This window comes from Typopeltis vanoorti, chromosome 5, assembly GCF_054136105.1.
Source record: "Typopeltis vanoorti isolate ZY-2024b chromosome 5, IOZ_Tvanoo_1.0, whole genome shotgun sequence".
In the NCBI taxonomy this organism is placed as follows: domain Eukaryota; kingdom Metazoa; phylum Arthropoda; class Arachnida; order Uropygi; family Thelyphonidae; genus Typopeltis; species Typopeltis vanoorti.
The window spans coordinates 95,938,909-95,961,193 of record NC_143553.1 but is presented as its reverse complement, the minus strand read 5'-3'; the positions used below and the strand labels follow the sequence as shown (position 1 = coordinate 95,961,193).

The following is a 22,285-nucleotide window of genomic DNA, read 5'->3' as shown; positions in this document are numbered from 1 at the left end:
CTGGAGTTCTCTCTTAACAATAATAAATGCAATAGTTTCCAAAAAATAAAAGTCTAATAGCATCATATTTATCACTTATACAGTGAAATGCTTTTTATGATCTACTATAAAGTGTTTCAAAAATTAAAAGTATGGTAAACCCCCGAAATTACGTGGTAGGTGAGACCAACAAAAAGCATAAATCGAATTCGCGTAACTCAGGGTATAATTTGCATGTTGATGGTTTCATAAAATCTAATAGATTCGTCTGATGGCATAATGTCTTTTTCTTGTCATGCAAAATTTCTTCATAGCAAGCTAATGATTTTTTTATTCCTTGCCTTGTGGCTACAATTCGTTCCTCGTTAGAATGTATGTCCTCCAAAATCTGTAAACCTTTCTTTTATGATTGTTCTTACTGTGGATTTCTGTAGATCGAACTTCTTTGCTAGCTCACAAATTTTCATTCTGCCTTCAAAATCCTTAATAATGTTCAGTTTTGCTTCCAAAGTCAATGTTTTCCTTTTCCTGCTAGCTGTAGGAGAATCGGACTCACTTCTTTTGGACAACTTTATTATTTTTTATGTGATAAAATTTTTATCAAGAACATAACATTAAACATTCGCAAGGTTTGTAGACTATAAAAATCGTGTATGAATGGAGACCGTGCAAAACACGTCAGTGCTTGTTCACAGCATGTGCGACACTGGCGAATACGGCCAGCGCCTGAAAGATATGACTAGTGGTGAGGCGTGAAGCAGGATGGGAATACATACATATAAGAAACCACGTAACTCTGGATTTGCGTAAGTTGGGGTATGACTGTACTTAAAAATATTCTCAAACAGTCAGCTGCTCTAGATAAAGGAAGTGATAAAATTTCTGAAAACAATGCCTTATATAGTTAACTCTCACTATAACTTAACTACTGAAAACCCTGGTCAGAGTGCCATAAGTACTTTGCTTTTTTAAAAGACATTCACTATTGGCACACTATTTCCCTAACCATTTGTTAGTGAAAGTTTACTGTAAAAATTAAGTAATTTGTATAAGCATATCAGTTTTGTAATGTTGAGTATAGTGTTTAAAATTCTAGAATGGTTTTATTATTTAAGCATTTTAAATGTATATTTTCAGTGTGCCGAAGTGGTAAGGCCTATTATGACACTTCTTCATCCTGATTGTTCAGGACTAGAGAACTTTGAAGCATTAATGGCTCTTGCCAATTTAGCACAAGTTAGTCCCAGTGTAAGGTATGCCAATTTTACTGTAATTAAAAATCCTTTAAATACACATTTAAAATAAGCAGCAGTTTTTAAATAGTGTGCACCATTATGTGCAGTGATTATTGAATTTATAACAATATTTATTGTTATGTGTGAGAACAAGTCAAAAAGTATCCATGACACATTTAATGGTTGCATTTTTTATTTTTATTATTTTTTAAAAGGTTATAATTTTTTTTTCTACCTTTTGCATTAAAATCAATGTTACATGCTATTGTTCTAGATGTGGACCATAGTATCCTGTGCTATTCAACTCCAGACCTGAGGAAAGAAGTAGTAAGTTTGTCATACTGCTAGTGTGTCCTGAGACATGCAAAGAAAGTATCTTGAAATCAGCCCATGTATGTCCAAAACTTACTAAATCCATATAAATTTGATGACGCCAAAGTCTACTAAAAACTTATAATACACAGTATTAGTACCATGGATGAGCTAAGGATCAAATAATTCAGAAATTTCACTCTAGAGACTAAACATGAAAATTTTCAAGCTACTTCAGGCATCCAATTTATTAAACTCATCATAACAACTCGGTACAGAATGCACAAGTGCATCGCCTCTCAAAATAGTTCTCCTGCTTTTGAATGTATTTTATCCAGCTGTTCCTTCATGTGGGGCACATGTTTGTTCCAGAGGATACTTCCTGGTGATGGTACTGACTCCCCCCCCCATCTTTGTCTATTCTTTTATTTCCATATTCTCTGCTCTATTTCTCTTGAATCAATTTTACTCTCCTGTGATCTAGACCACCATCACTGGAATCTAATGCTCTGCCACCATGTTTGCCATGCTGTGCAACCCATGGATGCCTGGAAAGAGGGAATTTTTCCCCCCTCTTTGTCTATTCTTTTCTTTCCATATTCTCTGCTCTACTTCTGTTGAATCAATTTTACTCTCCTATGATCTAGACCAGTGATCTCGAAACTTTTCGCCGTGAGGGCCACATTGGGTACTTCAGCACTGTTCACGGGCCATAGTAATAAAAAAAAACTCGAAGAACTAGATATATGACTTTTATTGAAAGCAGATAAAACTAATTACAGAGTATGTGAGATTAAATTATCGTATATTAATGACAACGAACACTATCAGCAAATTCTCGTATTTTTATCACAAATTAAATAAAACCATTAATGTGAATGATGTAACTGTGTGTTTTTAAAATCTTATTAAACTCGGGTTCAAATTTTGAAGTGCTAATTACAAGTAGCTATTTCAAATGTTCATCAGATAAATTTGTCCTGTATTTTGACTTGATATATTTCATTTGGGAAAAAGTTTGTTCGCAAAGATACGTTTTTAAGTGTTGTTATTTCGTGCGACATTCGCGTGTTTGCTATGCTGTGCAACTCATGGATGCCTGGAAAGAGGGATTCTAATAGTCTTGCACTATGTTGACAAAATGGGTAGTCCCTCCCCATTCTTGAGGTAGGGGATACCAGTCACCCCTCCACAAAATTCGGGACATTTCTTAAAAAGCAATATCAGAATGAGACCTCTTCAACATTCCCCAAAAGGCAATTTGCTCCTAATTAAAAGATCAGCACTGACAACAATGAGAAGAATTCTCACAATGTAGGGATGGTATCCTTGTGCTAACTAGAAATATCAAACTTACATTTCATACCCCAAAACTCCCAACATCAGTGAAAGCAGAATAGCTTTCACTTATGTTTCTTAGACCACCTGTCACTGCTATGCCATCTGTACCCGATATGACAGTAAAGAGCATGGGAATAAAGACTATAAGGACAAATTATCCAAATGTGCTCATTATGAGGAAAGACATAAGGGCATCCAGCTTACTCTGGAGTTTACCAGTGGTTGAATGATGAAAAGGAGATTCAAAAGATCAAGACCAAGCAGAATATACCATACCAGGCGGTAAAGATGACGTATACTACCACAACAGCAGCGACAGCATATAGTGAAAAACATTCTTATCTGAGAAAGAAAAAGTGCTGCAAGGAAAATTAATGAACTTATTTTTTCTTCCTTTTCACAATTATGTTGTTCTTGAGTGGTGTAATTTTCTTGTCATCTTCATGGAGCAAATTAAATGAAAATGATTATAGTGTCATTCCTGAAAACACATAAAAAATTATCCCACTGCATCAATCTACTAATAGATGGGATGGCTACTTCTGCAGCCCAGAGGAAAATAGCATAAAAATATCTAGAGTCCTGGATGGAGTGGATTTTTACATCATATTTGATATTTTTCCTGAAATGGAAGAGAGGGACACTGTTGCCCAGTCCTGTAAAAATTTTAAATAAAAGCAAATCCTCCCAGAACTGTAGACCATATTTTGGGCAGGGATGCACACTATACAACTTTATATGTTTTTATGGTATTTTCCTCTGGGCTGCAGAGGTATCCATCCTATCTAGTCATCTCTGCCTTCCTATGGTATAGGAAGTTTCCACAAAAAGGGGTTCTAGTAAAACCAGCAAGTATTCTCACTAAAAGGGATACACATCTGTGCTCTCATCTAAAGCAAGTGAATGTGACGTAAAGTAAATTCGGACGACTGTTTTTTTAAAGTTCCTTCAATGGCATTGCCAAGTTCTTCAACATGTCATGCTACAGTTACCCCAGACAAACTCGGGTTTTTTAAACACTTCCTTATTATTTGGGCACAGAATTTCCCCATAAAAAATTATGCGATGAGATACTCTTTCACAAACTCACCATTCAAGAAGGCTTTTGATTTTTTAGCAATTTTTGTCAGCCATTACATAACTCACTTTGATGCATGCTTCACTCTCTTCCGTCTGCCTTTTAAACATACCCTGCTGGCATTTTAAATCAATTTGGAGATGGTTCACTTTGTCCACATGAAGCTGCCCTTGAAGGTGATCGAAATTGGTCACATGCTTTGCCTCATAGTGTCGATTTATATTGTATTCTTCTGATACTGACACTGACTCACGACAAATAAAAATCACTGGCTTATCATCAATCGGCACAAAAAAGTACAAATTGGTCCACTTTTCATTAAAAACTCAACAAGAATCTCGATTTACGCTTCTTACTCGTAGACGTCATAATGATAGAAGGTGAACCCAAAAAATGATCCAAAATGGCCGTGTAATGGTTATTATCCATTGAATATGTCTCACACTAATGAAAAAAGTCTGTTAATATAAAACCAAAATAGGCTATGGCTGACACGACGAACCTGCTTGCGCTTATACACAAATATCACACTGTTCACGACTGACTGACTGTGGATGGGATCCTCTCATATTTATATGAAAATAACGGCATATTGAGAACCTTCAAGATGTATCTGGAAGACACTAGACAGCGCACTTGAACGAACTGCTGCTTCAGCCGTCTACCCTGCGACATTAGTACTAGTACTTGAGTACTGCTTGGTGCTGGTAGATGGCTGAAGAAGCATGTCTATTTAATATTTATTTTTATAGGATTTTATGTAAGTATCAAATGCACAGTGTTCCTTGTGAGTCTGGAAAGCATCTTACAATTCTAAATACCACAGTATAGCTTAGTGGCCCGCAGGCTTCATTGAAATTATTTTTATTTAATCACGTTTTAATGTTAACTAGTTATTTTTTCAAAATGGCTGGTGGGCCACAGCAAAGAGCTCCACGGGCCACAGGTGGTCTACAGGCCATGTGTTGAAGACCCCTGACCTAGACCTTGGTCTTCCTCTGGGTCTCTTTCCTGCCATCTTGGCATCAAACACCTGTTTTGCTAACTTTTCCTTACCCATTCTAGTTAAGTGACCATACCCTTAGATTAGCTCTGCTGACACATTCTTCAATGCTAACAATGTGAAGTTCCTTTCTAATATCTTCATTTTTAATGTGATTCTGTTTTAATTCAATTTAAATTCACTTTTAATGTGATCGGTTCACTCCCTTAATTTTTCTCAAAATTCTCTTATCTGTAGTCTCTAGTTTTTGATTAAGTGCTTTATTTCTAACCAAACTCTCATATCCATAACTTAAAACTAGTTTGAACACGGTCTTGTATACTGTCAGTTTGGTGTTTTGACTAATTTCTCTCTTATTCCATATAAATTTATTCAAATGGCTACCCGCTATATAAGCTTTGCTTATTTTGTTGTCTATTTCTTGATTTAACCATTTAACCTGCCATCTTCACTAAAACTGCCTAAATAACTGAAATATTTTACTTGTTCTGTAGGATTTCCATTCAGAATGCAGCTGGAGTTTTCTATGTTCTGCTTATTTTCATAATTTTGGTCTTTTTATTGTTGCCATATTTGTTACAGCTGTTATTCATTTAGTTAGATAACCCTAGAGACTTGCTACATGAGTTTAGGAGTACAACATCATCTACATAATGCAGAGCTAAGTTTGTTATCTCCAATTCTAATATCAGGCGTAGTGCCACTTTCATTCATAATGTGATCCATATAGATGATGAATAAGAGTGGAGATAATATCCATCCTTGTCTTACTCCTGATTTTACATCAAACCATCTTTCTGTATTTTCTTCAATTCTTGTTGCTGACTGACAACTTAAACATAGACTGTGGATTGCCCTGTATAATGTTCCATTCACCCTATATAAGTGTAGTGTTTTGAAAAGCTTTTCTCTGGACACCTTTTTGTATGCCTTTTCCAGATCTACAAAACTTAAATACAGATCCTTGTCATATTCCCACAATTTCTGAACTGTTTGTCTTAAAATGAAAATCTGATCTTGACAACCCCTGTTTGGCCAAACCTTGCTTGTTCTCCAGGTTTCTCTTCCACAATCTTTCACAACCTCTTTTCAAGTGTGTTTGCATAAATCTTACTTGGAACACTCAGTAGAAAAATTCCAATCTATAAAAACGAGAATAAAGCTGAATGTGAGAATTACAGAGTAATTTTTCTACTGAGTGTTCCAAGGAGTACATATCAATACTTGAGGTAGAAAAACTATAAAAAATCTTGAAATGTGGAAAGGCAGCTGGAGTAGATGATATTAACCAGAAGTGCTTAAGTATGGAGGTATAAAAGTTTTGCAGTGGCTCCAGTGCATGATTGGAGTAGAGCTCTCATAGTACTGGAGCCAGTGCAAAACTTTTATACCTCCATACTTAAGCACTTCTGTTTGAATATCATCTACTCCAGCTGCCTTTCCACATTTCAAGATTTTTTACAGCTTTTTCTACCTCAAGTATTGATACATGCTCCTCTTTGCATTCCTCTTGAAAATTTTCCAATATGGTTCTGTCACTTTTTGGTAAAGTAATTAAAATAAAGTAATTACTCCAGACATTTAGGATATCCTTATCTTCAGTTTTCATGTCACCATTATGATCTTTGATTTCTTTTACAGTACTCCTTCCTCCATTTGTAAGATTCTTTAATAGCCACCAAAACATTTTGCCACCTCTCTGATATTTATTTTCTATATTATCACCATGGGAATACTTTGGTATTCTTACCAAAGTATTCCCATGACTTTTATTTAGCTACTTTTAACACAACTTATTTCTATTACATTTTTCTCTGTATTCTTTTAGGGCATCTGCTAATTTATTTGCTAGGAACTTTTGGTATGCTTTCTTCTTTTCCAGGACTGCTTCTTTAACTTCTTGTGTCCACCATGGTGTTCTTATTTTTCTATTCTTGCAGACCACTTCACCATATACCTCCTTAGCTGAATCAGTCAATGTCTTCTTCAGAGTTTGCCACTGAGACTCCAAGGTTTGGTGCTTTTATTCAATTTGTTTAATTTTTTCTTCAATAATTTTTGTATAGTCGACGCTACAATTTACCTGTAAAAGCTGCTCAACTTTAATTCTTTTAAAACTTTCTTACATACTGTTCAATACTAAAATTTCAATACTGAATTAGTACTACAATTCTTTTAAATACTAAATAACTTGGATACTAAAAAGACATCTAGTCCTGATGGCATTTCTCCAAATGTTCTCAAACATTGTGCTTTAGAGCTAATCTGTCCTGTATCATCTCTATAATTTATTATACATACCTGGTACTTATCCCAATGCAGAGAAGCAATCTCATGTCCATCCTATTCCAAAAAAAAAAGGGTGATGGAAAGATAATGCAAACTGCTGATCAATTGCCATCACATCTGTCCTCTCCAAAATTATGGAGAAAGTCATCAATAGCTAACTCCTCCATTACTTAGAGCCCTACCAATTAATAAGCAGCTATCAGTACAGATTCTGCCATTCAAGTTCCACAGCTAAATTCGTAGCTTCATCACTCACCACTGGACACATACCATGGAAAGGTTCAGAGAAACTTATGCTGTTGCTCTTGACAGTTCTAAAGTTTTCTACCTTGTGTGTGACATTGAGGCCTTCTAAACACATTATCATCCTTTGGTCTACCCCCTACTACTTAGAGCCCACCAATTAATGAGCAGCCATCAGTACAGATTCCACCATTCAAGATTCACAGCTGACTTCGTAACTTATGTCATGCACCACTGGGCAGGGCACATACCGTGGAAAGGTTTAACAAAACATGCTGTCACCCTTGACATTTCCAAAGCATTCAACCATGTGTACAATCAAGACCTACTAAACAAACTGTCATCCTTTGGGCTCCTTGCCATCCTCCCTAGTTGGGTAGCCAGCTCTCTCTCTGGTCATTCTGTGTAAGTCATGGTAGATACTCCCTCTCTTCAAGCTTCACCACTAACTGGAATACCTCAAGGCTCTCTCTCCTATTACCTATACTCTTTCTCCTTACATAAATCACCTACTCACAATAACTACTAATCCTATCCACAGCTTTGCAGACAATAGTATTCTAGCCTACTCATCTGACAAACCCTTAAGTGCACTATGAATTGTTGGAACATTTGCCCTATTCCCCAGATTTGGCTCCTTCTGACTTCTATCTCTTTCCAAAACTAAAAATCTTCCTCGCTGGTCAGCGTTTTTCTTCGAATCAAGTGGTGATTGCAGCTGTAGAGGGATATTTTGCAGATCTTACTGAGAATCACTACAGGGACGGGATAATGGTGCCGCTGGAGCATCTTTGAAATAAATGTATTAGTCTTAAGGGAGATTATGTTGAAAAATAAAAATAATTTCAAAATTATAAATTCATGTTTTCATTGTTAGGCCGAGAACTTTTCAGACTGCCCTCATAGATTCACTTCAACCTCTATCTCAGGCACAGTGTTTCAACACATGTCTGTTCAGATGTTTCTATAATAGCTCATCTGAAGAGATGAGCTATTATAGAAAGAATTGCAGCATATTATTTCCACTTTTTTATCTAATGGTTATAAGAATTCTTTCATCAAAAGAGTTTTGAGCAGTTTTGGTATCTCTACCTCTTCAAATACAGAAGAAATAACTCGTATTCCTATCCCTTATGTGCAAGGCATTAGTGAACGCATAGCAAAAGTTTTAAAACCACTAAATATTTTTGTTGTATTTTGTCCCATCAGAAAAATCTCCACCTTTCTCACTTCTCCAAAGGACAAGCTTCCACATCTCAATTATCCAGGTTTCTACCAGATCCCTTGCTCTTGTGGATTATCTTATTTCGGACAAACAGGAAGATCTGCCTCTGTTCGGCTAGAAGAACACCAATCGTATATTGATTACTTTAAACCTGAAAAGTCTGGACTTGCAGAGCATGCCATCAACAGTAGAGTTCATTGGAACAAGACGAGTCCTTCACAAAAAGTCAGTTCCTCATGGAACGGCTTTAGAAAGAAATATGTGAAACTTTACTTCACTCAACTAACTTAAACAGATCCAGTGGTCTACGTCTATCCCCCTTTGTTCGAGATTGTACTTTTTAAATCAGCTAGTCTTTCCTAACTTTTTTTCAATTGTGTATATATATATATTTTTTTATTTATTTATTTTTTTATTTATTTATTTTATTTAATAAAATTTTTTTAATAAGTTTGGAAATTTAATTGACCTTTTTTAGTTATCTTACATTAGCTACTTATGTAGTAGCGCTTGTCAGTTATTGTTCTATTAGCTTTGTACTGAAGATGCCTTTTGATACTCAGGTGAAAATTATACTAATAAATAATATTTTAAGTGAGTTAATTCCAGTATTATAATTTAATCAATAAACTTCTAAAAAACTATTAAAAAAGAAAGATAGATCTACCAGAGATAAATAACTGACAATTTCCTATAATAAAATTGTTGCAAAAATATAAGCAGTTTCCTTCTGTCTACAAGAGATGGGTTTGAAACCTACTGAGAAGCCTGTGTTTCTGTAAACCTTTATCATTCACAAGGATAGGATAGGGGAATGGACCTGCCCGTTGGGGTTCACCATCCTTGGAGATAAACATATCCCTTTTCTGTCCTGCTTAATACTGAAAAAGAAAGAGTTGTTATTTGCCTCTCAGTAGAATGTACTACCCAGTACAGATATTTCCCAGGATTGACTGGATGATCTCATGTTGCAGCTACTACCTTTATTCTTTTAATGGAGGGGGGGGGGGATTAAATGGCTGTAACACTCTGTGTGGTAGTGTGCAATCCAATATCAGAGGAAGAGTTCTGGAGCTCATGTTCAACAATAATAATCTTTCTCTCCTAAACATTGGTTGTAACACCTTCCATATGCTTGTCCAAACATTCACTGCTGTTGACATGACAGTTTGTTCAGCATCCTTCTTCCTGTTTAATGTTTAAATGAGAAATAGATAACATCTATAGCAGTGATCATTTTTCTGTGATATCTGCTGTCTTATGTAAGCAACGATGTATTTTGTCATGAATACGATTGAAAATAAATCAGGCTGACCAGAATATCTTCCTCATTCCCAGCTAGATTTGATTCTGCAACAGTCAGCTCCTTTCCTGTTACTGAAGCAGTGAATTATAATACAGAATGTATGATACAAGCCACCACAACCACAGTACCTAAAACATTGCCAGTTTCCACTTTTCCTCAAACCATGGTGGAATTCATAATGTAGAGCAGGCAAGAAAGCCCAAAACAAAGCTTAGGGTATCTTCTGTAGATACCACCACCACAACACAAAACTTAATTACTACTTAATTACTTTCAAAATGTGCTTGAACAGGAGCATGTTACATCCACCATCACAGCCAAAAGGGACTTTTGGGTAGGGTTCACATCCTCTGTCACAGATTAACAAACATCAAAGAACACCGGGAGAAAATCCAGAAAATTAAGGACAGATATTTTATCCGCCCATCTTCAATTCTGAAAAAGAATGGATGTAAATTACTTACCCTGAATCAGTTGCAGATATTTCTGGGGAGAGTTTGAAGAAAACATCAAACCATTCTTTTACATGTCCAAATTCCTTTCCTTAAAAGCAAAACAGAAAAACATCAAATTCTGTTCACTTTAAGTAGCTAAAGATTATAACAGACTGTTTTAGAATTAACTAAAAGTTGCATTCTTTCAGTGTCAATCAACTGCTGTAGTACCAAATGATATCCATTATATCTGTTATGCAGGGCCACACTCTCACCAAATTTATTTATTATCTCTCTCGAAGAAATATGCAAATCCGTAGCTGAAGAACCGGGTCTACAAATAAATGACACAATTATCAGCTACACGAAATATGCAGGTGATATTATTCTTGCAGAATCCAAAGAACAATTGGAAAAAAACAATACAAATTTTAAATGAAGAGTGGAAAACTTTTGGAATGAAAATCAATCTAAGCAAAACTAAGACAATGAAAATAAGAAGAGATTAGGGAAAAAAATTTTCAATAAACAGGTTCATTACTCACAACCTCGACAACACAGAAACAGTAACATACAAACTTAACAAAGAATGATCTTAAACAAAATACGGAAAAATAACAGCATTTCAAAAAATCCAAACTAAAACTTTATAAAATCATTATTATACCTACAGCTATGTATGGAGCTGAGACTTGGAAACTCAATCAGAAAGAAATGCAGAAAATCAGAGCATTCGAAATGAAATGCTTAAGAAAAATAAGTAAGACTCACTAGTCAGAAAACACAAAACAGAGCAAGTCAAACACAATTTAAACTATAGAGAAGATATCATAGCTATAATTCTTAAACGGCAATTAAGATGGTTTGGACACTTTCAAAGATTACCAAATATAGTCTTGAATGGAATCGTTGGAGGAAGATGATCAAGAAGTAGACCAAAAAGAACTCGGCTACAGTCTTTGATGGAAAGGTCACAATTATCGAGCTTCAGAGAGATGGCAGAAATGTCCAGAGATAGAAACTGGATGGCAAAGATTTATAATAGGAGACTCAAGTTATAATCTGACAGATAAGAAAGAAGAAAAAGAAAAATATATCTCATCATCTATGTGTCAACTGCTCAACTTGTTCAACAGAGTGTTCTGTGAGAATGAATTTCCAGAATTGTCTTTCCAAAACTAGGTAAGGATCTAAAAATACTAACAAATTACTAATTGTTCCAATTAGCTGTTTTTCCAGACTTTGGGAGGAAAAAAAAATGTTAATTATCTTTTATGGCTCCTGCAGAGCAGCAACCTTTTTTTTTTTTTTTCCCAAGATGCACCCTGATTTCTGAAAGCATCATTTAGATAAACTTTTTTTAAAAAAATGCAATTAAACACTATTGGTTTTCTTGCATCGTTTGGCATCTTGAAATACCTCTACAAATTTAGTTTCAAAGGAAACAACCTTTTTTCTATTAAAAACTTTATATCTAACCAAATTTTCTGAGTTGAATCAATCTTCTCTCAACTCTATTTCTTCAAAAGGAGAGAGTCCCGCAAGGTTCTGTGTTAAGTGTCAAGCTTTTTTGCTTTCAAAGTTAACTTGACAACTGAGCAGCTGCCACCAACTGTGAGTAGTACCCTCTGTCTAGTTGACTTTACCATCTTTTGTCATTCTTGCAGCATGGAGGTTATAGAGAGAGAGAGATAGTTGTGCAGCAAGCCACTGATCACCTCTCAAACTGGACCTTGTAAATGGGTTCTGATTTTTACCACAGAAAAGTATTCACATGAATTTTTGCTGCAGTTATGGTTATCATCTTAAACCAGAACTAAGACTGGACAAATGATAATCCCAGTTGCAACAGCAGCTCATATTCTTGGGACTCATATGACAGAAAACTGACATGTCTTCAAAGTTGAACATCTTCACCCTAGCCTCCACCTTTTGGAGATGCATATGTTCATTGCTCAACTTATATCAAGCACTTATCAGATCATGACTTGATTATGGGTCTCAAGTCTATGCTTCTTTAAGAAACAGTACGTTTCACTGGCTGGATCCAATTTACCATGAGGCTATCAGAAATGCAACGAGAGCATTTCAAACATTACCTGTTCCTAGTCTTTATGTCAAAGCAAAATGAACTACTTTTTCAGCAGCTGTTGTATGTGATCAAAATAAAATCATTTTCAAATTATCCCATGTAGCCAGTTATTTTTGTCTATAATAAGGAAATATTTATATCTGTTAGACAGCCAAATGTCTCTTTGATTTCTTAATAAAATCATAAGTTCTGATCATCAGGGTAGTCAATAATGCACATCCATTACACTAGTGACTATATGAAATTTATTTGCAACAATTAATCGCTCATGTCTAATATGCCAAATGCTTCATGAGGACACATGCTATAATTTTTTAGTTTTCAAAAAGTTGTTGACATTCCCAGACTTTTTATTTTGCACTTCTGTATTCTCATTAACTTCATGAAGATGAAGATAGTTATAATATAGCAAAATATTTAAAACATCTTTCTATTATAAAATATATGAATAAATTCCTGTAGATTAGTTATTATTACTATGTTGACCTCATAATTTACCTTAAATCAAGTATCTTAATTTCTCCTAAAAGTATATGTGTTCCTAAAAATCATTGCATTATAGAATTTCATGCAATAAAATTCACAGGACTTACAATAAAAATGGGTTAGGGGCAGAACACTCAAAACCTATGTAGTCTCATAGGTTATGCTCTACATTAAAAAAAAAAAATCTTTAATTCCTAATAAATAAACAAATACAGTACTACAATAAATATGTTCCTTTAGGACTTTGCAGCATTGTCTCTGATGGTGTGCAATGTGGATTCCTTAATGATCTTCCAATATCAATGTTTTTTCATTTCTTTCAAAGGGTTTTTTTTGATTTCAAGCTTTTCCTCAATTTAAGGCTTATCTTTTTTGTTCACTACTTGGATTCTTATGCCCAAGATGCTACTCATGTTTGGAATGCTGCATTAAACACTCATCAAGGAAAGTATACACAAACTCAGAGAAGAACAGTACAGTACATGTTTGTAAGGCAACACACGTTGAGTATACTGGGATAAAAGGGAGAGAGGGATGTGTGTGTGTTTTGTATATTCATCAGTGAGACATTACAGTACATGCAGTCAGGTGGCATTTTTTGCATTCACTTGGTATTACGCAGTAGTACAAAGCATATGAGCCTATATGATTTTGCATTTTGGTGATTTTATTTCCACATTTACTTATCACATACGACCAAGTTTGTGCTCTACAAACACACATTATAGGAGAAACAATGGTACATGATTTCTTGTCAAATATAACATGCCATACAACTCAACAACAAAACTAACAAGTTAAGGGGATAAAAATCCCTTATTATTTTACAGCCTGTATGCGAAACTCTAAGATCGAAAACTACGATCTATGAGTTTAATGCTGAAGAACTATTGGCGAATCCAAGCATAAGTGACCACTTAGTAGCACACCACCAAGGCAACTCAAAGCAAAGGTGGACAAGCTCCCTCAGTATCCTTGATATTTTCTCATAATGTGAAAACACAGCTCCTAGGAGATGTAATACTGTTTTACGTTATGAGGAGAAACCCAAACCGGTTTCAACCTTTTTTGAGGTCTCATCAGTGAGTAGGTAGACCTGGATGATATCAAAGTTTAAGTGAAAAGAACTTGCATACCTTCACTATACGAATGCCAGAGTAGTGTGCCCATATATATTATATATTATATTATAATTAAGATGAAAAGCCACACGGCTATATTTTCTGGCAAAGTTAATTAAATTAAGGGGATAAAAATCCCTTATTATTTTACAGCCAGTATGCCAAACTCTGAGATCGAAAACTACCATCTACAAGTTTCATGCCGAAGAACTATTTGCGAATCCAAGCATGAGTGACCACTTGGTAGTACACCACCAAGGCAACTCGAAGCAAAGGTGGAGCAAGCTCCCTCACTATCCTTGATATGACATTATGAGAAAATATCTTCCCCCCCCCATCCAAGCTGATAGCATGGATGGGGGGGGGGGAAGGATGGTTGACAGACACCAGAGAATGGGGCAACTAGTAGAGAGTGCCTTAGGTTCCATACTCTAGAGTCACTACTCTTTAATTTGTATATTAATGATATAGGTAATTATTTAAAGTTATATATTCAGTTGTTTGCTGATACAAAATTAATAATTTTGTAGGGAGAAAAATAATTGATAAAAGTCATGTAGATATCCTGCAGAATGATATAAATTGTCAAATATATGTGTAAAATTCGCTTGTAAATTTAATTTTGCAAAATATAAGATTGTGTGCTTTGGGATAAAAAGAATACTTACTTTGTATCACATTAATGATACCAGATTGCAGGAAATTGATAAGGCTAGGGATTTGGAGGTGATTGTGGACAGAGAGTTGAAGTTCAGAAGGCATATTGCAACAGTTGGAAAAATAGCTCAAAAGATTACTTGGATGTTGAAGAAAGAGAGGTTATTATCCCTCTTCATAATTCTATGATTCAGCTGCATTTTGATTACTGTACACCTGAGTTTTGGGGGTTCCAGAGATGAGTGGCTAAATTAGGGATGCATCTGTGAAATGCTTCCTATGAGGATAGATTGAAGGTTTTTCTTGATTGCAGAGTTTACAGGCAGAAGAAAGGAGACATGATAATAATAAGAATTGATTATTTTTGATTTCTTTATATAAGTTTGAGCTACTTATTTTGAGATTTTTTTTATTTGATAATTGATGTCTAACCATTTATTTAACAGAAAATGCATATTGAAGGATCATGGATATGCAAAAATAGAAGACTACATGTATAATGATCATGAAATGTTAAAGAGGGCTGCAACACAATGCATTGTTAATCTTATACAAACTGAGGAGGCAAGTTTTTGTTTTATATATCACAAAGTAGAGAATGTTATTTATTTTCCACTTTAAACCTTATATAATTATTTAAGATCTCCTGTGAAATTCTTTTAATTAACATTAATCACAATTTTGTTTTATCTTTAAACAATAAATTGTACGATAACAGCAAATAACTTTAATGAAATGAAAGTACATATATTACGTACTGAAAATAACAGTACATCATCAGTGTGTAGAAATAAGCAAATCAAAGGAACAGGAATACAAGGTACAACAGTTGGTGGTTTACCAATTAAAAACTGTTGCCAAATGCTAGAAATTAATATTAATAAATATTATTAAAATACCGTCATTTTGTATTTTGGTATTTAACAAAAAAAACAAAAACAAAAAAATGGTATTTTAGGAGGAGGTATATAGAAGGAGTAGCCATAGTATTCAACACTAAATATGAGGCTAATCTTCTTGAATGGTAGGCAGTCTCAAGTAGAGTGATGTGGGCAAATATCAGAATGGGGAATTGGACACTGAGACTTTGTCTGAGACATTTGTGCCTATGGTCCCACAGAAGGTTTTACTAAGGTAGAAGTGGAGGAATTTTTTGAGGCTTTAGAGAAAGCAACTGACACAATGAAAAGGTAAAAGTTGTTCCTTGTTGAGGATCTAAATAGCAGAGTATGAAATGATTGTCAGACATACAAAAATATTTTGGGAAAATTTGGAGAAAAGATCAAAGCTAATAATAATGGCAAATGCCTGTTGGATTTCTGCTCAGGACATGGATTGGTTATTCCTAACACAGTACAGGAAGATGGTTTAATGTTAAATCTGGTGTGAGACAAGGGTGTACATTATCCTCTCTGCTATTCATTATCTATATGGATCACATTATGAAGGAAAGTGGTATTAAACCATCATATCAAAAATTGGAGATGTTAATGTAGCTCTTTGCTTTATGTGGATGATGTTATACTTCTAAATAAATCCACTACAAGTTTGCAAGATTCACTGACTAAATTGAATAACTGTTGTAATAGATATGGTATGAAGGTCAGCAATACAAAGACAATGAAAATAGGCAGAATCATTGAAAATGTTAACGATTTTTAGTGAAAATGGTAATTAAATATGGAAATAGAAAACAGAATCAACAAAGCTGGTATGGTAGGAAGTCAATTGAATAAATTCATATGGAATAAGAGAGAAATTAGTTGGAACACTAAATTAGCTATATACAAGACAGTGTTCAAACCAGTTTTAACTTATGATCTGAGAGCTGGGTCAGAAGTAAAACACTTGACCAAAGGCTAGAGACCACAGATATGAGAATCCTGAGAAAGATCAGAGGCATGAACAGATGGCATCAATGGCAATATCATATTAAAAACGAAGATATTAGGAAAGAACTTCACATTGTCAGCATCCAGGAATGTGTTAGCAGAGCTAATCTCAAGTGGAATGGTCATTTAAAAGAATGGGTGAGGAAAGATTGGCAAAACAAATGTTCTCTGCCAGGTTGGCAGGAAAATGACCCAGAGGAAGGCCAAGATATAGGTGGATTGATACGTTACAAAGTGCCTTAGATGATAGAAATATAAGATCTGATAATGTTGGAGTCTTGACAGGTAACAGACTGATTTGGAGGAAAATTGTAGATAAGAAGTTAGTAATGATGTAAATTTTTCATGTAGTACTATCATATCCTGTACATGGCAGGAATTTGATGATGATTATTAACACATTCCCTGCCAACTACAAATATACTCATATGATGCTTACCGACGGTAACGAGATTACTTGTACTGGCCTTGAAGAAGTGAAATTGCTTGGCATGCGGTAACAAACTATGCCCAAGGAGCATGGCAACGAACCTGTTAAAATATTATTAAAAACGATTTTTGATGGTTACTTAAAATGAGAATCTCCCATACTTTTGGGGGAGAGAGAGAGAGAGAGAGAGAGAGAGAATCGTTCCAATTTTGATTTGGCTGATGTAAAAGGGTTTTGTAACTTTCTTTGAAAAGCCGTTTATATTTAAACCTGCTTCTATAGAGAAGATGAGCTTCATCCCACGTGATACTGTGTTTAGTGTCAATACTAAGTTGTACCAGACCAGACTTTTCAGGTTTTATGTATTCGATATAATATTGTTAATTCTTTTTTCACAGAATGACCTCTCTATGAACAGCCTCAATTTTAACTGGTAAAACGCCGACTGCTGTATGTGCCTTGTATTCCCTTTTCTTTGATTTTTTTTACAGACACACTGTTCTGCTTGGCAACATATTCATAAGATGTTATTTATTTTAATAAGAGGTTCTTGCTTTTTAAAATTTTATTTTTATATTTTATTTATTTATTTTTGATATCTATATACTAATGTTTTCAGAATTTCTGCAATTGTGTTCCATATTTGTTTTGAAGCATATAAATTGTATGATTCATCATGTATTTTTAGGTCGTAAAAATATATGAGAGTCCAGGAGATCGAGTAAAATACCTTATGTTGCTATCAGAAGATGATGATATTGATACAGCCAAAGCAGCTTCTGCTGCTGTAGCTATGTTGACAGAAGTGAGTAAGAAATGCTGCAAAAAAGTACTGGAGGTAGGTTGCTCATTAATAACTATTTAATACTACTATATTAATTATTCTATTTAAAAAATCGGCAAATTGCTTCGTTTTGGTTTATGGGCAGTATGCTAATTTTATATTCCATGCTTTCATATCCACTTATACCATTGTAATGTACACAAATTATAATGTTGACATTCTTGCATGGATGACCATAGCACATTACTTCTGATCACTTTAAGGAGACCAGATGCATCCTCTGGTCTTTTGTCAGAAAGAAATCAGAAGGATCCTGAATAGCCTGGTTACCAACCTTGTCTTCTGACAAGGTTGGTATCCAGGAATTGAGGAAGAGTATGATCCTGATCATACTCTTCCCCAATTTGGCTCAAAATTTGTGCTCCAGAATTGCCATCCATTAATACTCATCCAACATCTGTTGGGTGGAGATCTACCTTACAGCATAGAAACAGCATAGCTTTTAACTAGATAAATTTTTCTAGACTTTTTTCCAACTACTTTCCAAGTTAGTTAATGTTTGGCACAGTCAAGTAGCTTTTTTCCTCCCAGAAACTCTAGTTTTTAACCCTGTAACTCTGAAAAATTAGCTCTAGAACTCACACCATTATTAATGGTGTGAGTTGTAGGACACATAATGACAAAAATATCAAGTCAGGGTTTAGAAACTCGAGGAACTGACAGAGTTGTGTGCTGTATTCTTGCCTTAAGGTCTTCAAAATCATCAGCAGCCATACACTGAACTATTGGGTGGAGATCAGGTGTCTGCCAGTTTTCAAAAAGTTAGAGATAAAAGAATTCTGCTTCCTCTTCTTGGGAATAAAAGGTATTGAAGTATTTAATTAATTTTGCTTTTATAAGGAACTAGGAGGCGTTTAATAGAGGGAATTCTAAAAGCAACATCTGCATTAGAGAAAAACTAACCTTAAACAACTTGAAACAAAAATGATACATTATAATAGCCAAGGCTGGTAAAGAAAATGCCATTGTGATCATAAATATGTCATTTCCAAAGACCATATATACTTGATCATTCTGATTATGTAGACCACGTAACCTCTGCTTCCTGTTTAATGTCACTGCATTTCTTTATTAATTCTTCATTAATTTGTGTCCTCCATTTTCATTTTGAGATGTTGAAGAGAAAAGGTTTTTGCTGCTGCTACTTCATGGATAAATTCTGCAATATGAGTGAAGCTCTGGAAAGGTTCTTTAGCCATTGGATCCTCTGTTACCAACCTGGTTGACAAAGTGGTTAGCATATCTGTTCTGTAACCAACAGGCTGCTGGTTCGAATACCCCCATAGGCATGGATGTTTGTGATTGTCTTTAAGTGGGAGATGAATTTCAGTGCCTGGTGTAAGACCACTACCCAGCTTATTGGATGCTTGAAGTATCTCGAAAAAGTTCCATGTTTGGTCTCTAGAACAGGTTTTTCGGACTATGTAAAAAAAAAAAAGAATATTCGAAACAAGAGAGAGATGAGTTTGTTGCATTGTTTGAGTCAATATGCCCAAAGATAATTGGAATAAATGAAACTTAGTTGTCTGAGAAGGATGTGATGTCAGGAATAGAAACAGAAGGATGTATAATTTTCTGGAAAGATAGAAATGCAAAAAGAGGAGGGAGAAGTGCTGTTCATGATTGCAGAGGAATTGTGTCCACAAAGTGTGGAAGTTGATAGTGCATGCACAGATTTTGAATCTGTATGGTGTGAAGTTTTCACATTTCACAACCAGTATATCTGATAGGATGCTGTTATAGGCCAAGGAATGCAGAGAATACTGATTGTGAAATGTTGATGCAAATTTGTTGGGCATGTAAAAAGAAGGTGATCCTGATGGGAGACTTTAATTACAGGAATATAGAATAGAAGGCAGAGATAATGTATGGGAACAAGGAGAGTGAGTTTGTGCAATTTCTGAGAGACAAGTATCTTAAGCAGCATGTGATTGATGCAACTAGAGGCTTTAATGTTTTGGATTTGATGATGACTTCACAAGATGTAGTTGTTAATGAGGTGTTGACACTGCTGCCAGTTGGTGAGAGAGTGATCATGAGGCACTTTTTGGGAAGTGATGAAATAAGAAAAGGTTACTGCCAAAAATGGATACATGTGGAAGTATAAAGCACTTATAGGAAGGTCTGTAGTCAGTTAGCATCAGTATGTTAGGTAGATGAGGTGAGCAGAAAAGATGTTAACAGTGCATGGCAAACTCACAAGGCAGTATCTGACAAAAGCAATGCATAAGTGCATACCAAGGGTTAAGTAAGCAAGTAGAGTTAGGAGTGAAATGGATGAACAATGAAATCAAGCAAGCCGTGCAGAAAAAGAAAATGTTATGGAGGAAAATGTTATACAAGACAGTTGGTGATGATCAAATCCTGAAGAGTTTAAGTGCAGACTAAAAAGGTGGTGAGCATGGTAAAGAAAGAAAAAGTGCAGTATGAAAGAGATTGGCTGGTCAGGCCAAGGTTAACTCAAAGGAATTTTTTGCTATATCACAAGCAAGAGAAAGAATAATTATGGTAGGTTAACACTGGTGGATAGTCATGGAAGCAGAATAATAGCTGCAAAGGATATAATAGAATTATTGAACGAGTACTTAATCACCATATATCATACTGGTGTAAATGATGTGGTGCAATTAAGGTGGTCAGACATACCCCATTTACTGAATTAAATTTATAAAATACCCCTTTTGTAAAATCTTAAATGGGGTACGAAAAATACCCCTTTTCGGTGTTTCGGACATAATATACAATTTTCAATTTTCTCTACTAAATAAATAAATATTGACTATTGCCTTTACTGTGAATACCACCAAGTAAGCAAAATGTAAATGCTACAAATCATATAATACCAAGTTTAGGTGATTATATAAGAAGAAAATTAGCAGCAGGTAAATATTTTGTTTAAATGCATTCTCAAAGACTCGAAAAACTTTGTATCCTACTTATATAGATTTATAGGATATTTATATTATGCTTGCTTTGTAATGCTTGGCACCTGTCACAGGCCCTACACAAGAGGGAGTATGGGCTCCCCTGGTCACTACTTGAGATCTTTTTTATTTCATTGTAAGACAATAAATTCTATAAATATTACTTTAATCCTTTTCACAGAATGTCCTCCTCATTGTCATCAAATAAGGAAGAAGAAAAAATACAGAGGTTAAATCAAAAGGGAAAAAAAAGATAAAACATCAGAATTATTTCAACGAAGAGTGGCAGAAAACTTACACCTGAGTGATTAAAGGAAGAACTGTTGGTAAAGCCAAATGTTTATAGTGCAATTGTGAATTTTCCATAATAAATGTGTTTATGACCTTAAAAAGCATATGCTAAGTAATAAGCATAAAAAAGGGAAAGTATTAGCTAGTAATTCAACTTTAAATTCATTTTTTTCCCCTCGATGTCATCATTAGTTTCGACTGAAGAACAAAAGACTGTTGCCGCCGAAGCTACGTTTGCTTATCACAAAGTGAAACATGTGCATAGCTATCGATCATCGGATTGCATGAGTTCATTATTCAAAACATTATTTAGCGATTCAAAAATCGCTTCTCAATTGACATGCGTGCAAACAAAAATATCTAAAATAATAACAAATGTTTTAGCAAAAGATTGTGTATCGAGAATTTAGGAGAAAATCAGCCATTTTCAATTGCAACAGATTCATCAAATAAAGGAAACATTAAAATGTTTCCTTTAATGTGTAGATATTTTTCTAAATCTAGTGGAGGAGTTCAAACAAAACTTTTGAGTTTCTTTATCAGCCAGTCAGAAACTTCAAAGGATATTTCACTTTGCTTACTTCAAAAGTTGAAGGAGCTGAATTTAAATCCCGAGAACATTGTTAGTTGTTGCGGTGATAATGCTAATATAAATTTTGGTATTAATCAGAGTGTATTTACAGAATTAAAGAAATTTAAAAAGGGTTTAATAGATATGGGATATCTTTGCCATGTCTTACACAATGCAACAAGAAAAGCTACAAGCTGTTTAGAAGTTGATATAGAATGTGTAATTTTAAAAACATATAATGAATTTTGCGACCTAGAATATTCAGATCTAATGTGTCATGTTCCTACAAGATGGTTGTCACTCCTTCCAGCAGTAGATAGGCTAAACAAAAATTTTGAGCCAGTGAAAAACTATTTTCTATCTTTGGAAAGATGTCCACCTATTTTACAAGATTTTTTTTCGAACGAATTAGCTGAAGTCTATCTTTCTTTTTTTGCAAATGCAGCAACTTGTGTCCAAAATGTAATTTGTAATCTAGAGCAGGATGGTCCAATTATAATAGAACTATTTAACCTAATGGCCAATCTAAGAA

General features: G+C 34.7%; 1 protein-coding gene across 2 annotated transcripts in view; it reads left to right on the top strand.

The window, feature by feature from the left end:
• Positions 1-22,285, top strand: part of unc-45 (unc-45 myosin chaperone) — a 368,157-nt gene that overhangs the window by 331,020 nt on the left and 14,852 nt on the right. For both annotated transcript variants that reach the window (XM_090393271.1, XM_090393270.1), the window contains exons 18-20: positions 1,117-1,232; positions 15,248-15,365; positions 17,812-17,961. In XM_090393271.1, coding sequence (XP_090249397.1) covers positions 1,117-1,232; positions 15,248-15,365; positions 17,812-17,961 — 384 coding nt within the window. The remainder of the gene's footprint in view (positions 1-1,116; positions 1,233-15,247; positions 15,366-17,811; positions 17,962-22,285) is intronic.